The sequence below is a fragment of the Pseudorca crassidens genome, chromosome 16 (genome assembly GCF_039906515.1).
Source record: "Pseudorca crassidens isolate mPseCra1 chromosome 16, mPseCra1.hap1, whole genome shotgun sequence".
NCBI classification, from domain to species: domain Eukaryota; kingdom Metazoa; phylum Chordata; class Mammalia; order Artiodactyla; family Delphinidae; genus Pseudorca; species Pseudorca crassidens.
The window spans coordinates 10,642,665-10,659,745 of NC_090311.1; the positions used below are offsets into that span (position 1 = coordinate 10,642,665).

The 17,081-nt window shown below is 48.2% G+C and overlaps 1 protein-coding gene across 1 annotated transcript in view; it reads right to left on the bottom strand.

Annotated features, from left to right (window-relative positions):
- Positions 1–6,097: 6,097 nt before the first annotated feature.
- Positions 6,098–17,081, bottom strand: part of WDR11 (WD repeat domain 11) — an 80,464-nt gene continuing 69,480 nt past the window's right edge. The window contains exon 28 of the mRNA XM_067709219.1: positions 6,098–6,159. Within this exon, the coding sequence (XP_067565320.1) occupies positions 6,108–6,159 (52 nt within the window). The 3' untranslated portion in view covers positions 6,098–6,107. The remainder of the gene's footprint in view (positions 6,160–17,081) is intronic.

Below are 17,081 nucleotides of genomic sequence, written 5' to 3' on the forward strand. Positions count from 1 at the left end.
AAATCTCTATGGAAAAATAGGATGCAAATTTTGGATATTTTAACCCTTACAGTCCCTGGTTCATAGTAAGCACTCATTAAATACAGTGTGCGTTGAATGAGTGGGGAAAAAAGACAGAGGTGGTTATACAATTTGGACCCCAGTTCAGCATAACGAACTTTTCTGCTTCCTCTTGCTTTAACCTGTATGTTCCCCCACCCCCGCTTTTGGCTGTCTGAGGCACAAGCACCCAGCTTCCACACACCCTCGCGGAAGCAAGCCCCAGGTCACACCCTTGACCTTCATCACACACTGAATTTGAAGGCCATCAACGGCACTGAGCACAGTGGGGATGCTGCCCGCATCATCCCATTTCCAGAATGAAAAAGTCAGAAACAAGGATGTAATCTGATTTATAAATCTATTTATGGGGAAGAAGAAACATATTTGCAGAAGAATAATATTTTGTGACACGTGAGGATTATACAGAGCTCAAATTTCAGTGTCCGTAAATAACGTCACTGGAACATAGCCGCTCCCATTCGTTCCTGACCATTGTTGGCTGATTTTGTGACCCTGCGGCCCAGTGGAGTAGTTGCTACAGAGACTGTACAGCCCACAAAGCCTAAAATATTTACTCTCTCTGATGCTTTACAGAAAAGTTTGCCGAATTCTGACCTGGAGGTAGGAAAGGATATTTAGTCACAACGGACAATTTTTTTTTTAATTTCATGGTGGTTTTATTTATTGATTTTAATTTTTATTTTATATTGGAGCATAATGGACACAATAGACTTTTAAGTCACACGGGTGTGTACGCAGACGCTAGGAGTGTGAACGTCCTACTGTTGAAAGTTATGATTCTCAAATTCCTTGGCCTCGGAACCCTCTTTAACCTTGAAAATCACCTAAGACCCCAAAGAGCTTTTGTTGACTTTGAGTTGTATCTATTGACATTGCCCATATTTGAAATTAAAACTATGAAACATTTTAAATATTTATTTATTAATTCATTTAAAATAATGTAATAATCCCACTACATAGTCACGCATAACACATTTTTAGGAAAAACAATGATACTCTCCAAAACAAAAATTTCAGCCTTAGGAGAGTGGCATTGCTTTACAGTTTTGCAAATCTCTTCAAGATCTCGGTTAACAGAAGACAGGTAGATTCTCACCATTGCTCCTGTGTTCACTCCAGTGCAACATTACACAACATACAACCTCTGGAAAACTCCACTATATACCTATGAGGGAACAAGGGCGAAAAAGACAAATAACATCTTAGAATTACTATGAAAGTAGTTTTAACCTAGTGGATCTTCTGAAGGTTTCTTGGGGAACCCCAGGGGTCCTGGGGCCACACTTTGAGAACTGCAAGTTTAGAACACAAGGGACACACATATGGCAACATTTGCAAGGTGAAGCCTCTATGAGAAGCTGACTGAGCTGGAGCAAAGAGCCCCTCTATTGCCTCCCCTTCCAGCAAGGTAACCAGAGTGTCAGAGATGGAAAAGGTTAAGACAACACTGGCCTCCCCCTCACTTGTCATGCAAACCTGGGGTGGAGGAGGGGCAGCTGCTCACTTGCAACCATGGCAACCAAAGCCTTGGGAGTAGCAGTTCCTCCTCCCCAGGGTCCCAGGCTTTCGACCAGCCTTGTCTGTCTTCTTTCCTATTTCTTCTCCTTCCCTCTGCCTTCACCCATAAGCTGGGGGAAAAGAAACCAGGTGACATGCCTCCCTGTGCCCAGTATGTCATAGGGAAGGACCAAAGAATTCTCGTTTTCATTTCACGTGGGTATGGCTATCCAAAACCCTCCCTTCCCCTGGAGGAGCCATTTCCCCTGAGGGCTCCCCCGGCCACCTTGCTGCACCAATGCTTTTGGTATCATTTGGGTGCAGCTATTTTCTCTCCCAGGGAACCTAAGATTCAGTCTATTCCCACACCTGCTCTTGCTCTTTTTATTTTGAAATTGTTTTTGCTAATCTGTAGAAACAGAAGGACAGTCTGTCTACTGAACACAACCTGAGAACAAAAGTAAACTATTCTGAGCATGAAGGTGAGGCCTTTGATGTGCTTGAAGCAGAGCAGCTCCATCCCCCAAGGCAGACTTTTGCTAAGAGTATTCGTCTACTTCTATTGTCTGCTCACTACGCACCAGGCACTTTTTCAAGTACTTGAGACACAGACTGCAAATTGTTACCCTGATATCTGCTGTGCCCCTTTTCTTGAATTCATGGTTTTAAGCTAGGCACATGGCTTCCCAGTATAGAGACAATGTCTTCAGTGAGGGTCTCATGGTTGGAACCCCAGTAAGCATTGGCTAGAACTAGTCACATGGACCCACCTACCTGCAAGGGGACTGGGAAACATGGCAGGGCACGTGATATGTGGTGAGAAGAAATGTCTCTGCCATCGCATGGAAGCACCCACATGTCTACCATCAGGTCCTACTGAAAAGTATTCTGAGTCCTTTCCTTAGTCTTTGGTGGGGATGCATCGGAAATTCTAAGCTCCTATTAACGGAAAGCACAGATGCATAAGGACTTTCATGGGTATCCTGTCCTGGTGACAGAACAGGTGAGGACCTTAATAAGTATTTGATGGCTAAGGAGCAATTAGTCAAGTGGGGTCTGAGAACTAAAAGAGGAAACTTAATGGCCTGAGGAGAAATAAGCCAACTGTTCCAGCTGAGTCTGCCTTCCAGGCCATGAAGACACCTGGACCAGTACCTGGGGCGCCATCTACTCCTCCAGCCCCTCTGATCCCCTCCGACAAGGATGAGAGGAAATAGATCCACAGATTTGTGGACTTTGGAAGGAGATAACTCAAGAGTATATATCTAGAGAAACGTACATTTTTATTTATACCCAAGTCATCCAGTCTGAACATATTAGATTTTATTTAAGAGGTTTTGAAGAGAAAGAGTCAGCTTCTCTTTTTCACAGTTGGCCAGTCATAACTAGCACCTAAGGACCTGGTGGAACCAGGGGCTGGCTTACTTTTGCTCTGGAACGTAAATCTATCACCCAGGTATTTACTTTGTCCCTATCATGTGCCTGGTGCAACGTTAAATACTTTGATGAAAAGAGAAGTACAGTGTGCTGTACAGCAATGAGACAGGTTTTGTAGTAAAACATGCCACTTTTTGTAATATTTAGCCTGGAAGCATTTGCCCTTCAAAGTAGTCCCTTTAGAAGGTTGTATACTCATTTCTGAGATGGAGATGAGAAGGGCTGTGGCATCCTCTTTTGCAAATGTCTTCAGGCCCCAGGTAAGGACTCATATGAAAGCTGAGTGCATTTCTACTGTGACTTCTCCTTTTCTGTTATTATTATTATCCAAGAGAGTTGTCTGCCTTGTTTCCTAGAGTTGGCTTTCAATACTTTTTGTGTATCCTCAGAAATTAAATACACACTCAACAGAGGAAGAACAGCAATGCCCAGTGACTATCTAGAAAAGTGCTCTGTAGCCTCTGAAGGCAAAGCCCAACGTGTATTTTAAAACGTTACGACAGATTATATTTTCCAAAAACAATATTTCTAATGATATTTCTCATTCTATATGCTTTTGAGAAACTTAACACCCACCCACCAACAGGTAGTCTAATTCCCCTCCCCTTGAAACTAGGTGAGCTTCTGACTCACTAGTGAGCAAGAGAATGCATGGAAGTGATGCTGTCCGACTTCAGCGTGAGGTCATAAGAGGCAGTGAGTTGAACAGTCTCCCCAGAACCCTGACCCACCACGTAAGCATTCTGATGGCTCTGAAGCTTCCATGCTGCGAGCTTGGAGAAAGCACATGGCCGTGAGGTGCAGGAGATCTCCAGCTAGCCTCCGGCTGCTCTCTGCGCACGAGAGACCCACAGCCATCCAAGCCAGCCCTTCCTCATTTCCTGTCACACACAGACTGTGAGAGAGAATAAAATCATTGTTGAATTAAGCACAGCCAGTGGTAATTCTGGGCTCTCCAGAAAAAAGAAAAAAATCCTAATTTGTTCTGTCTGTTTCCATGGTATAAGTACTCCTACAATGGCCAACCTTAAGCTACCAATGTGGTGACTATTGAGTTGGGAAGAGATGCAAACAAGGGGCTCAGCCAGCCCCTATCCAGTGCTAGAGCAGACCCTAAAAGAGGACAGCTCTGCAGCCCCAACTGGAGCTGCTGGGTGTGTTTTAAAGTTCCTTCCCCTGTTTACGTGATGGAGCCCAGAGCCAGATGGTACTGGGATTTGTGGAGCTTATCTGTGCCGGCCTTTGGCCAAGATAGAGAATAAAGCCCTTTTGGCTTCATGGTACACAGAGAACTGAAACCTCTAACCAACCCTAAAGGACCCCTAATTTGACAGTATCTTCCCCTTCTAAGGGACAGATGTGCCGATGGTGGTGGGCAAGTGAGGCCATAGCTCTCTGGGGTTCTGAAGACTCTTCTTCCCCAGCTAGGCTGGGAATGCCTGTCCTGAGGGATTTGCCAAGTGCAGAAGAAACTTATATACAAGAAGCTTTGGGAATGCTGGGTCTGCTTTGTGAGAGATGGCCACACTTGCAGGGATGAAATGTGCCTCCACTCCCCCCGTCACACTGTCCCCAACACTGGCCACCACCACTTGGGGAAAACATCCATCTCCGACCATCCGAGTCTGCATGAGGGGTTCAGACAAAGAAGGTCATGCTATTTTCAACAACTTGTTTTCTATCATAAATTAATCTATTTTACTGTGGGGAAAGAAACCACACTCATAAAAGGAGAAAATAAACCACACCCTATCCCCACTATCCCATCTGAAAACTTTAGGTTTTTGTTTTCAGTTTTTTAAAATATACAGTATGTACAGGTTTCACGTCCAAAGTCGTTCCCTTAGCGTTACATCATGGGCATTTCCCTAAAAAAATAATGATAAGAATGGCTACATAATATTCCATCATTTGGATGCTAACAACTGTAACAGATGTAGAGCCCATCTCCCAAAACTTTTGAGATACTCCAGAAATGGAAAACCTTGTGAGTAAGTCTTTGTGTTCTTATCTGACAGTAGAGCATTCGTAGAAGTAGGAGAGCATAATGAAAGGATATGGCCATTTTGAAGACTCTTGATTAATATTATTGTTTTAAGAAAGTTTCTGTCAGTGTGAACTCTGACAAGAAATGTGAAAGAGTGTCTGTCCTACAGCAAATTAATGGGCAAAATGAATTTTCATTATTGGTTTGATTTACATTTTTGATGAATGTATATGAGTATTTTACATGTTTGTTGAACATTTGTATTTCTGTTCTTTACTCGTGTTCTTGGTCCATTTTAATATGGTTATGTTAGCACTTTTCTCATTGTTTTGCAATAGCCTTTCACATAAAAATAAGATTCTGTGTGACACTTATCACAGACACCTTTCCAGTGTTACTGATGCCTAGAAGTTTTAATGTTTCTGTGGTCAAACCCAATAATCTTTTACTTTTTAACCTATGTCTAAGCTTTTATAGCTATAAAATTCTTCTCTCAAGATCTGAAATTTCCCCATGTCTTCTATTTCTATGTTATTTTTGCATATAACTGTTAAGTGCATGTGGAATTTATTTTGGTATATGGGGAGAGCTAGGGATTATCTTTAATATTTTCCACATGGTTGGGTCCTAACATCCTTTCTTGACTAATCTCCCTTTCCTCACGGATCTTTACCACGTACTAATTTTTTATCTCTATTAGGGTCTGTGTTTGAGACATTCTGTTATACCCATCCATATGCTGATGGTTTGATTTGCCTATTGAAGTTTTATAACATCTTTGTTTTTCTTCTTTTCCCTCAACAGTGTAATACTTTCAATGTATTTCTTTCTCAAAATATTCTGGGCTGGATCAAGCTACCAAAATTTCCCGAGAAGGAGCGTTCCTGGCTACTGCAGGCCTCGTCTGAATAGGACTCCTGTTGACCTGAGTAGCCCCCGTTGTCTTACGATAATAGTCAGCGTTATAACTTTCACCCAGGATCCTACTCTTTTGATGTTTTCCTGCTCATCCGGACCTTTTGCTGTAGAATGGAAAAGCAGACAAGGGCAGAACGAGGACAGAGCTTGGGCCTTGCTGGGCCACCTTGATAGGAAACTAATATGCGTAGTCATCTTTTTCCTATTAAGAGCCTACTGTATAGCACATGGAACTCTTCTCAATATTAGGTAATGACCTAAATGGGAAAAGAATTTGAAAAAGAATAGATACATGTATATGTATAACTGAATCCCTTTGCTGTACACCTGAAACTAACACAACATTGTTAACCAACTGTACTCCAATATAAAATAAAAAGTTGTTGTTGTTGTTTTTAAGTGTCATTTGCCTATTGTTGCTAGAAAGCAACAACTTGGATTTAGCTATGTCGTCACTGAAACTTAGCAGAGAGACACCCACAAAGGAAACTAGCAGTTCCTCATTAAAGAACACTGGCAAGGGCTTCCCTGGTGGCGCAGTGGTTGAGGGTCCGCCTGCCGATGCGGGGGACACGGGTTCGTGCCCTGGTCTGGGAAGATCCCACGTGCCGCGGGGCGGCTGGGCCTGTGAGCCATGGCCGCTGAGCCTGCACGTCCGGAGCCTGTGCTCCGCAACGGGAGAAGCCACAACAGTGAGAGGCTCGCGTACCGCAAAAAAAGAAAAAAAAACAACAACACTGGCAAGGGGGAAGGGCTCTACTTGTAACTTTTATCACTAAATTATTTTGGGTGTGCTGCAGTCTCTCGGGAATTCTGCCGCACCATCTGTGAAATGAGGCTTCCAGACTGGACACCCTCCCAGCTCTAACGCAGCACCACTGGTTCTAGACAGCCCCATCCAAATCTTGCGATGAAACCCTCCAACCGCCTTTATTTTCCTGAAACCAGCATTTGTCAGAACTTTTCAATAGCTCTAAATTCAGACACCTTCCTGTTTTTCCTGAGCCTTCTTGCTTTGTGAATGGTCCTTTCAAGATCCCAGGAATAAAAGCAGGCCCAAAGTGTGAAGCAGATAAAAAGCAACAGCAGTACAAGAGAAGAAAAAAGATGTGGGTCCCCCCCCCTTTCCCTCATTAGTTTAACTTCTGACCGATTTAGACATTTGTTACATTTTTCCTGGAAACTTGAAAGTTTAATTTGGAATCCAGTCACAGAGAGAAAATTCTGCTGAGGATATAATGCAAAAATATGTTTGCTAATGAGTGGCACTGATTTTACAGGAAATAAGGAAGAAAAATACAAATTTTGGAAGAAAGTAAGTAATTTCACAATGTTTCCATTTGCTCCATATCCAACTTCATTGCTTCAGGGGGTAGCTTGGAAATTTTTCTCCTGAAAGCACAGTAAGTATTCCTGTAGACTGTCTATTTTCTGGCCTGGAAGAGGCGGGTAGAGATGACAAATTTCCTAGAACCACTTCTGGGAAATCTGTGTTGATGGCATCTCTGATTTTAAACTCTTCATTCTTTCCTCCAGCAAAAACACACCAAATCGTGCAACAAGGCTGAACAGAGCAAATTCCTGCGTCTTTAATTAAAAAAAAAAATCTTTTAAGTCTTTGTTGTTGCTTTGTTTGTATGCGAATGTGTGTGGGTGCGGGGGTGGAGTTTGGGGGTGGTGTTTTAGATGCCTTTCGAGATAGTTCAGGGAGATATCACAAAACGATCACCTGCCTCGCCATTAGAAATTCTGATTTTACACCATTAATTGGCATTTTCAAAACAACCAGCGCCCAATTTGAAGTCTACAAATAAAATATAAGCCCAGATGCTGCTCCACACTTGCATGCATTTAACACTTCATAAGCAGTTCATTAAACTGATAACACTTTAAACAGTAACACTGCCTCTTTCAGACTCCCTCAGCCTGTAATTGTCCTGAGGCAACGAATGAACCCTTCCTAGGCTTCGAACCACAGGAATTTACATTCTTGACGTGTGTCTTTTAATTATGGATACCCTGGTCCCTGGCTGAGTCGGAGAGGGCCAGGCTCGGGCCTGCATGCCCCAGTTAATGGACACACAGGGACAGGCCCAAGGGGTTGTGGACGCGGCACAGGGACAGATCCCGGACAGTGGCAGGAACAAGGTTGTCTCAGGGTTGCCTGGGTTTCAGCTGAGCCCCCTTGGCTCTCCTAAACACCCTCCTTCTGACCAGAAGCTGGTTTTCCAAGATTGACTCTTCCTGATTAAAAAGGATTTGGATCTATATGTGGAATCTAGAAAAATGGTACAGATGAACCTATTTGCAAAGCGCAAACAGAGACACAGATGTAGAGAACAAACGTATGCACACCAAGGGGGAAAAGAGCGGGTGGGATGAATTGAGAGATTGGGATTGACACATATACACTACTATGTATAAAATAGATAACTAATAAGAACCTACTATATAGCACAGGGAACTCTACTCAGTGCTCTGTGGTGACCTAAATGGGAAGGAAATCCAAAAATAGGGGATATGTGTATACATATAGCTGATCCACTTTGCTGTAAAGCAGAAACTAACAACGTTGTAAAGCAACTATACTCCAAAGAAATTTAAAAGAAAAAAAGGATTTGGGATGAACGTTCATCACCTTCCTCCTGAAAGCCCTAACCCCTACCGCCCAAGTTCTCTCGAGATCACGGGACACCCTGACACAGTGAGGCCCCAGCTTCCTGGCACACACCTCTAGGACCTGGGGGTGACCGTAATTAGAGAGGCAGCAGGATGTCTTGGTCAGCGTCCCGGCACACAGTACACTCTCCAGAACAATGGAAAGGTTAAGTCTTTGGCTATTCGGGGTGTGCCAGGCGAGGTGTGAGCTCTGCACCCCTTTCATTCAAATAAACAACAAACTAGAGAGGACACTGGACCTCTTCTGCGGATGACGACCGGAGACTCGCGGGCCCGAGTTAAAGGATGACGAGCCTCAGTCGACTTCCCAGTGTGCTTGAGCACAGGGCGCTGTTCTGAGCAAGCCTTTTCCAGCATCCTCTCCTTCAATCCTACTACTGGTCGGGACTATTATTATCACCATAATGCAAAAGAGAAAAGGGAGGCAGAAAGGCAGGGATGGTACTTGGAACTCAAGTCCATTGGGCTCTCATAACAGGGCAATTGACCTATACGCTCTGGTCCCTCTGTGGACACAGGGTGTATACAGCGAATTAGAGGCTCTCAAAGCCTGGTTCCTGGGGTTTCACCCCAAGGGCAGCGAGAACCCTGCCCCTCTGGCTCTTCTGGCCCCTCTGGCCCCTCTTGCCCTGCCCGGCCCCGGGCGCCCTGAGTTCCCACGCCTCCCGCCTTCGGGATGATTTCCAGCCCCATGGAACTGATGGGTAACTGATGGGCAACTGATGCGTAACTGATTAACCTTTGCTGGGCTGCTGCGACGCCGGAGGCGACCCGCGAGCGCCCTTCCCAGGGTTGGAGCCCCGCGGTCGCTCGGAGCTGGGAACCGAATCCTGATTTTCCGTCCGGGGGGTCTGGCGTGAGCGCGCGCGGGGGCTGGATGCGCGGAGGCTCCGCGGCCGGGCCCACAGCGCCATCGTGTGGCCAGATTGGGCAGCGCGGCTGGGGCCGTCGGCTCCCACCTTCTCCAGGACCAGAGTGAGTTGGGCGATCACGGTGGTTGGGGAAGGACGGCCACACCCTCTGGGGACATCCCCTGGGCTCCAGCTCTGGGCGCGGGCGGCCTGTGTGGCTGCAACAGCAAAGGGAATGGCCCGATGGGGTCCTACTTGGCGAGGACTCCTTGGTCCGCCCTGAAATAGTGTGGGAAGCAAGGCACCCAGCCTGTCGTGGTAGAGCAGCAGGTTTGTCACAGAGAAGAGCACCGGTGATAAAGGCTCCCGGAAACCTTCGCTCCTTCGGGGATGCATGGGTCCCTGAACCCGGGCAAGGTTATATTAAGGCTTCTGCTAGTATTCATTCGTTTTATGGTTCATTCAGGAAGTCAGTTCGCAAGCATGTAATGAACACCCGCTATTGCCAGGACCTGAGGTGGCTCCAGATGATACAGAAAGGAATAAAAGTGAAGGCTTAGAGCACGCTAGGTGTCTTTGCCAGTCAGATGAAGCCCCTGGGCTCCTTTTAATTGTGAAATAGTCATGTTCTTTGTTAATACATGATGTAACAAGAGCTACAGACCAGTATGTTAACTACCATTTTTTCAAAATAGTGATGGGCACAAATGATATCAAGAAAAAGGTATCAACTGCAATGTAATATGAAAATAGCTGTGATCTCTGTTGGTGACAAAGTCACAGCCACTAATACACTGTGACGTGTTGCCTATATTCATAATTGAAAAAAATGTTACATTTCACTTCGACGTTAGCAAGACTAATGATGTAAATTCTTCCCTAGGCAAGTTCAGGGACCTCCTGGATTTTATGCACAGAACCCTTGGTTAAGAAGCCTGGTAGGTGAGCAGACAATAAATAAGTAAACAGGGTGAGTATAGACGGTGCTGAATGCTTTGAAGGAAATCAACAGGGTGATTCTGACAATACGATAAGAAGAGAGGGCCTGAATCAGGTGGGACTGTCGGGGAAGGCCTCGAAGATGTGGAATTTGGTGTTACAAAGTCTTATGCAGAGGTAGGAAATGGCCACCAGGGGGCCCAATTTAGCCTAAAACCTGCACAGTCTGAAAAAGTCTGACTCCTGTGCAGGACCAGTTTTTACCCTCTGACCACCACACTGCCCCAGTTTCTAAAGCCCTGACTCGTTTACATCCTGTCTAGACCCTAAAGGCATTTGATTTTGCACCTTTGCTGCTTGGGGCAACCCAGCCCAACAGCAGCGATCTGCCCAGCAGAACTAACCCCCCCAAAGTTTAATCTAAAGAAAAAGCTCAGGATCTCTGAGTCCTATTTGGGAACCAGCCTCCTTAAGGCTTGGAGAACCCCCGAAGCTTCCAGGTCTCTACCATGTTTCATTCTAGCTGTGATGCCCCAGGGTCCCTCCGAAGCGAGTGGGTGTGGGGCACCTCTGTTCTCATCCGCGGATTCCCAGCCCAGCAGCAGCGTGGGGCAACGTTTTGGAAGGTGGGTGGTGAACTTAGGGCAGGGTCAGAGGAGGCCTTTGCGGTCGGGTATGAACCAGTGTGGGAAGTTTGCGGGGCGATGTCAGGCCTGGCACCGGCAAAGAACAACTTCGTTGACAAGAAGATTAATTAGACAAATGTAGTGCCCATCAGTTACTGCCACCCCCCCTTGGGGTCAGCTCTAGTCAAGCCTTTTGCTAGAGACTTTTTTGTTCATCTTTTTGAAAGAAAGCCTAATCTCCTAACAAGGCAGCCAGAAAACAATTCATGGTGCGCCAGTGAGCAAGTACCTACAAGCAGGTTCTGAAGGAAGGGTTCCTGCAAACCACCAGGCCTCGGGCTGGCCCCTCCTGGGAGCGACTGGGCCTCTTCCTTCTACCTGTACAGACCCGGCCCCAGGAAGCATGTTGAGCCCTGAATCCTTCTTCATGAGGGAGGACGCCCCGTTCGTGAGCTCTGTTGATCTTTCTTCCTCTCTGCCTTTCATGGGAGAGCGTCCCTGGAGAGGGGCTGGCAGCCAGCCACGCCAGGTCCTCAGAGCTTGGGGCCTTCCGCCACCTACACCTTCCCTCCTTTCAAACGCCCTCTTTCTCCCATAGGCGCCTGCCCCATTGTCCCATTATTGGACGAGACAATGAATCAGTAAGTCGTCGTGGCCTCATTCATCACTTGATAACTATTCTGAGCCTCGTATGCCAGCAGTACTGGGAATACAGGGGTGATCTTGATACATCAGGCCCTTGCCTTTTGAGGGCGGGAGCAGAGGCTTATGTTCTAGAAGGAGAGACACAGCAATGAGTAAAATAAATGCACAAACGTTGTCTGTGGTCCAGAAGGAGCTAAGTGAGGGGATGTGGTGGAGAGGGCCTGGAGGTGGCAGCCATTCTGGAAAGGGCGCCCCAAGGAGGTGAAATTGCAGTTGAGACCTGAGGAGGGAGGGAGAATGGGAGGGAGAGCTGGCTTTCTCTCGGCCACAGGGGACAGGAGTCCGATGGTGCCAAGGGAAGGGACTCTCTGTAAATATCCATTGACTGAATTTTCTAAGTTGTGTTTTTCACACTTTAATGTGAACTAGAATCTTCTGGGGGAATTGCAGCCCTGTCTCCAAGCAGCCTGTTCAGTCCTGTCAGGTCTGCCTGAGGTCCTGGAAAGCCGTCGCAGTCAGGCTGTGGGCACCCAAAGCCCGTGTAGCTTCAGCAGGCCAGTCCCCCCGTAGCTTGTCATAGCCCAGGCCAGCCTGGGCGGAGGCCCGGGTCCCATGCTTGGCGTGGTGGAGACACCTGAGCGCACAGAGACTCCTAGGCCCAGACGTCTCCTTGGCAGTGGCGGGTGGAGCTGGCCTTCTCTTTCCGGGGCCCCTGAAAGCCTCCTAGGGCTGCGCAGGGGTGGTGGCACTCAATGGCTTTGTCAACCTCCTTAGAGCCCCACAGGTCCCCAGTAGCCTCCTGGACCCCGCATCTATTTCCTCTATTCCCGCCTGCAGGAATCAGCTGAAGGTCCACATTCTACGTTGGTAGCTGATGGGAGCCCAGGGTCTGATGGGCGCCTGCACCGAGCGGGGTCCTGGGAGCCCGGCCCTTTGAGGAGCGAAGCACAGTGGTCAGTGCAGAGCCCTGGGCCTTCCAGGGCAGGCTTTGCTGCCCTGAGGCTGTCCTGTCTGAGACCCAGGCAGGAACGGGGACCTGCTCTGCCCTTGGGGCCATGTCCCGTCTGCGGGCGGGATTCTCTGGGCGCAGGCGGTACTTCCCTGGGTCCTGAGTCCTGTCCTTGCAGAGGTCATCTTGAGTCTGCAGAGCCCTGAACCGGCTCCGGGTCTGTGTGGTGCCGGCCTCTCCCTCTTCGTTCCTTTCCCTGTGGGCGACAGCGCGGCTGGATGAGCCCAGTGGAGGTGGGGTCGTGGACAGGATTTGGACACGTGGGGCTGGTGGGAACACACACATGTGCAGCAAGGCCCCTCGTGGCCCCGGAGAGAGCTGGGGGTGGACCTCCGGGGGGGGTGTCCCAGCCCGGCTCCCTGTACCGCCGCGTTCTGACGGGCCACTCCTGCAATTCTTAAGTTCAGACCTCACCTTCCAGATGACGCAGAAGATGTTTATCAAGGTAGAAAAATAACACATTTTATCTAACACCTTATTACCTCGATTAATGACAGTACTCAACACATGGCATGGGCCTCCACTTTTACTCTTGTCCTGGCCTCCAAAATGTCAGGGAACTAGGAGACACTTGGAGGAATTCACTAGAACGTAGGAAGCCTCCTCATGGGGGGGGGGGTGTGTGTGTCCGTGCCCCCTTTCCTGCATCCCCCTTGACTGAACCTCAACTCAGTGATCCTCCAGGTATGGATAGAGAAGACCAGCCTGGGTTTAACGTGAGGTCCTAGGGCCGCCCCCAGACCTGATGCACGGGGTCCCGGGTGAAGGTCTCGGGAAGCTGTGTCTTTTGCCCTCGCCCGCCCCCAATCAGGTGACTCAAATGCACTCAGAAGTGTGAGCCCTTCGTGGCACGAGATCCATGCGTGGAAAAGGGGATGGGATTTCTCTGTTTAAAGCCTGGTTGAAGAGGTGCAGACTAGGAATCATCTGCTGTCTCTGAATAGATGTTTGGGGGCCCTGGGGTCACATCTTTGTAGGGAACTCCCTTTTCCAGCTGCACACGGAGGGTTCTCCAAACTCATGGGGCCCAACTCAGAAACTACCCGTGTCCGTCGCATACCCCGTCCGGAGGCCCCCAGCGCGCCACCTAGCCCGATTCTCTTCCAGGAGGGAATGTAAAAGTTAGAACAGGATGGAGTGAAAGGCCTGTGCATCCTGACCTGCCACCAACATGTGACCATGGACCCCCTTGCGCAGGGTGGGCTTCAGCACTGCACCCCCAGTCTTACTGGCGCTTATGACTGACTTTCTGATTTGTTCTGGGGCCTGTGGATCCCAGTCATTCGTAAAAGAAAAAGTTTGGGTCCATCTGAACCTAATCTACTAAAATCCAGCAACACAAATCCAGTTGCTCACGCTCTTTGTGCAACACCAGAAATATGGGTACATTTCATTCTGTCCCAGGGACCAGCCAAACAATACTAACCAACTAGTCAAAAATACAGCAACACTGTGTGCTTTCATTTTTAAAATGTCATAACCACAAGCACATCTAGAGAAAAAAAAGCTGTTGACCTCGACATTGCTGGTCATTTCCAAGTTCCCTGGTGTACACTGTGTGTGTTCCTTTGCTCACTGGTGCAAGGTAAGCGATATCAAAAGCAATGGAAGATTTGACAGTGACTTGCTTTCTCTGGCTGAACTGGTGGGAGAGTGCCTTTTCTTCCCTCTCCAGGCCCCAGTTTCCCAGAGCTGTGAAGGCGATGCAGAAAAAAACTTCTGTGCAAGGCATCAGTTCACCTCTCCTAGTCACAAAAGAGATGAGAGCAAATGGATTAGGAAGTTTGTTTGGCAAGTGGTTTTTGGAGCACTCAGGCGCCAGACTGCTGTTGTTGAAACGGAAGACAATTCAGTCCACGTGGTGTTCAGTGGGGTGATCGAGCTCCCGATTCTGCTGTTTCCTGATCTCTGCTGCCCTCTGCTGTCCAACGTGGGCTGGGACAGGCCAATGCAACCCGCAGGTGTGGCAGCCCAGAACCGCTTTGTTTTTACTTGCAGGGGACCTGAGACTCAGAATGGGCAGCAATTTCTTCTAGGCCACACAGCAGGGCTGCTGCCTCCCCGTCAACCAGGCAGAGGGTCCTCTGACCCACGGACCCTCCTGGTGCCTGGAACAGCCTCTAGAAAGGCAGCTTCCCGGGCCTCACCCCAGACCTTCTGACTCCGAAATGGTGGGTGGAGATCAGCGCTCAGCATTTTAATAAACCCTCCAGGTGATTCTCATGCACACGGTAGGTGAGAACCTTTGCTATCTCTTTGGACATAGAAGTCTGGAGGAGGAATAGACCTTTTTTTAAAAAAAAAAAAATCATATTGTGCATCTTTAAAATTAAAATAAGACATGGAAATGCAGAAGTTCAACTACTTGGTTTTTATTTTGTATTTGGGAAGTTTGGTGCTGTGAGAATGTTGGATTCCTACAGCACACAGGTGGGCTCCGTTCAAGCTTTTGCAGAGAACAAGACTCCTGGGGGACAGATAGAAAGTCTCCTCTGATCTGGGTGACACGTGTGCCACTCCAGTGAGTGACAGAGAGCCCCGCTGTTGAGTAGGATCTCTGCATTTTGGTGACACCCATTGTGGGACTCGAGGGACATTGTTCCAGCTAATGATTAAGAACTCTCCAGACAATAGGGGCTTCTTAGACAATGGGTGAATTTCCAGGATGTCCGGCCCCCTTCCGAGAAGGAGGGAGATAAACAAAATGTAAAAAAGGTGTCTGTCAAAGACCAATCGGGAAGCTGGGGACAAGTTCCCTCTCTGGTCCGAGCCTAAGCCGGGACCAATCAGCAGGAAAACACAACCAAATCTATAATTTACATACGGGGAAGTGGGAACCTATAAAACTGACATATTCGCGCCCAAAAGGGGTTCCTTCTTCGACCTCCTGCGTGAGGACCAAGGAACCCCAGTGCACCGGCCTTCAGTAAACCTCTTGCGTTTTGCATCGGCTTCCGACTCTTGTTGTTTCCTGGGCGAGTCGAAACTCCTAGGAGACCGCGAAGGTCTAACATTTGGGGGCTCGTCCGGGATTCCACTCGCCCCGGACCACAAGAACATCGGGAGTTGGAGGTACCAGGTAAGCTCGAGCTTGATTGTCTGTTTGTCCCTTGTTCTTTGTGGGCCATTATCGGAGGAAAGCCGTAAGAATCGGCTTATTATGGAATCTGTATCGGACCTCTGGCTAGGCAGACGTGCTAATAGCCGGCGTCCATGAGCCCTAGGGGACGCCCTGGTGGCTCATCTGGAAGGAGAGGCAAACTCTGTCTCCCCTTCACTCGGTTTCGGCAGTTCCCTTGGTGATAAATGCCATCTGAAGAGGTTTCGGTTTTGAAGCGAGCTCGCGGTGGCCCATGCGTATATGTGTTTCGTGGAGTTTTAACTGTTTCTGTATTGTGGTCTATTCTTCTTTTCTGACGGACGACAATGGGACAAACTATGACGACTTCTCTTTCCCTTACCCTAAGCCATTGGACCGAAGTTCGGGCCAGAGCCCATAATTTTTCGGTAGAGGTAAAGAAAGGAAAGTGGCAGACTTTGTGTGCCTCTGAATGGCCAACATTTCAGATAGGATGGCCCCCCGAAGGATCCTTTTTATTAGACAAGATTAAGCTGCTGAAGTCTAAGATATTTAATATAGATCCCCACGGACATCCAGACCAAGTACCATATGTCTTGGTCTGGGAAGATTTAATTCTCTCCCCACCTCCGTGGGTCCGGCCCTTTGTTTCCTCAACAGGTACATCCGCGCACACATCAGCAGCGTCGGAGATACTAGCCTTAAAGAAAAACCCCAACACGGAGAAGCTACCCGACGCCCCGGATCCACCGAAGGCGATTTATCCTGACCCGCAGTCCGATTTGCTTCTTTTGGATTCCCCACCCCCTTATCCTCCGGCCCCAAATCCCCTACCACCTAGAGGACCCCCAGCTCCACTGCCCTCGGCACCAAGGGAACCATCCATGATGGAAGAAGAAAGGGGTCCCTCAGCGGGCACTAGGAGCCGGAGGGCTATCTCCCCGGACTCCACTGCCCTACCTCTTAGAGAATATGGCCCCCCCGACGGCCAAGGGAATAGACCTCTCCAACATTGGCCCTTTTCCTCTGCAGATCTTTATAATTGGAAAATGCATAACCCAACTTTTTCCGAAAATCCACAGGCCCTTACCGCTTTAATAGAATCTCTTGTTTTCTCCCACCAGCCCACATGGGATGATTGTCAGCAGCTGCTCCAGACTCTCCTAACGACTGAGGAGAGGCAACGGATTCTTTTAGAAGCCAGAAAAAATGTATTAGGCGCCAATGGGCAACCTACCCAGCTGCCTAACGAGATTGATGCTGGTTTCCCACTCGTCAGGCCAAACTGGGATTTCAATGCCCCAAAAGGTAGGGAGCGCCTGAAAATGTATCGCCAGGCTCTGGTGGCGGG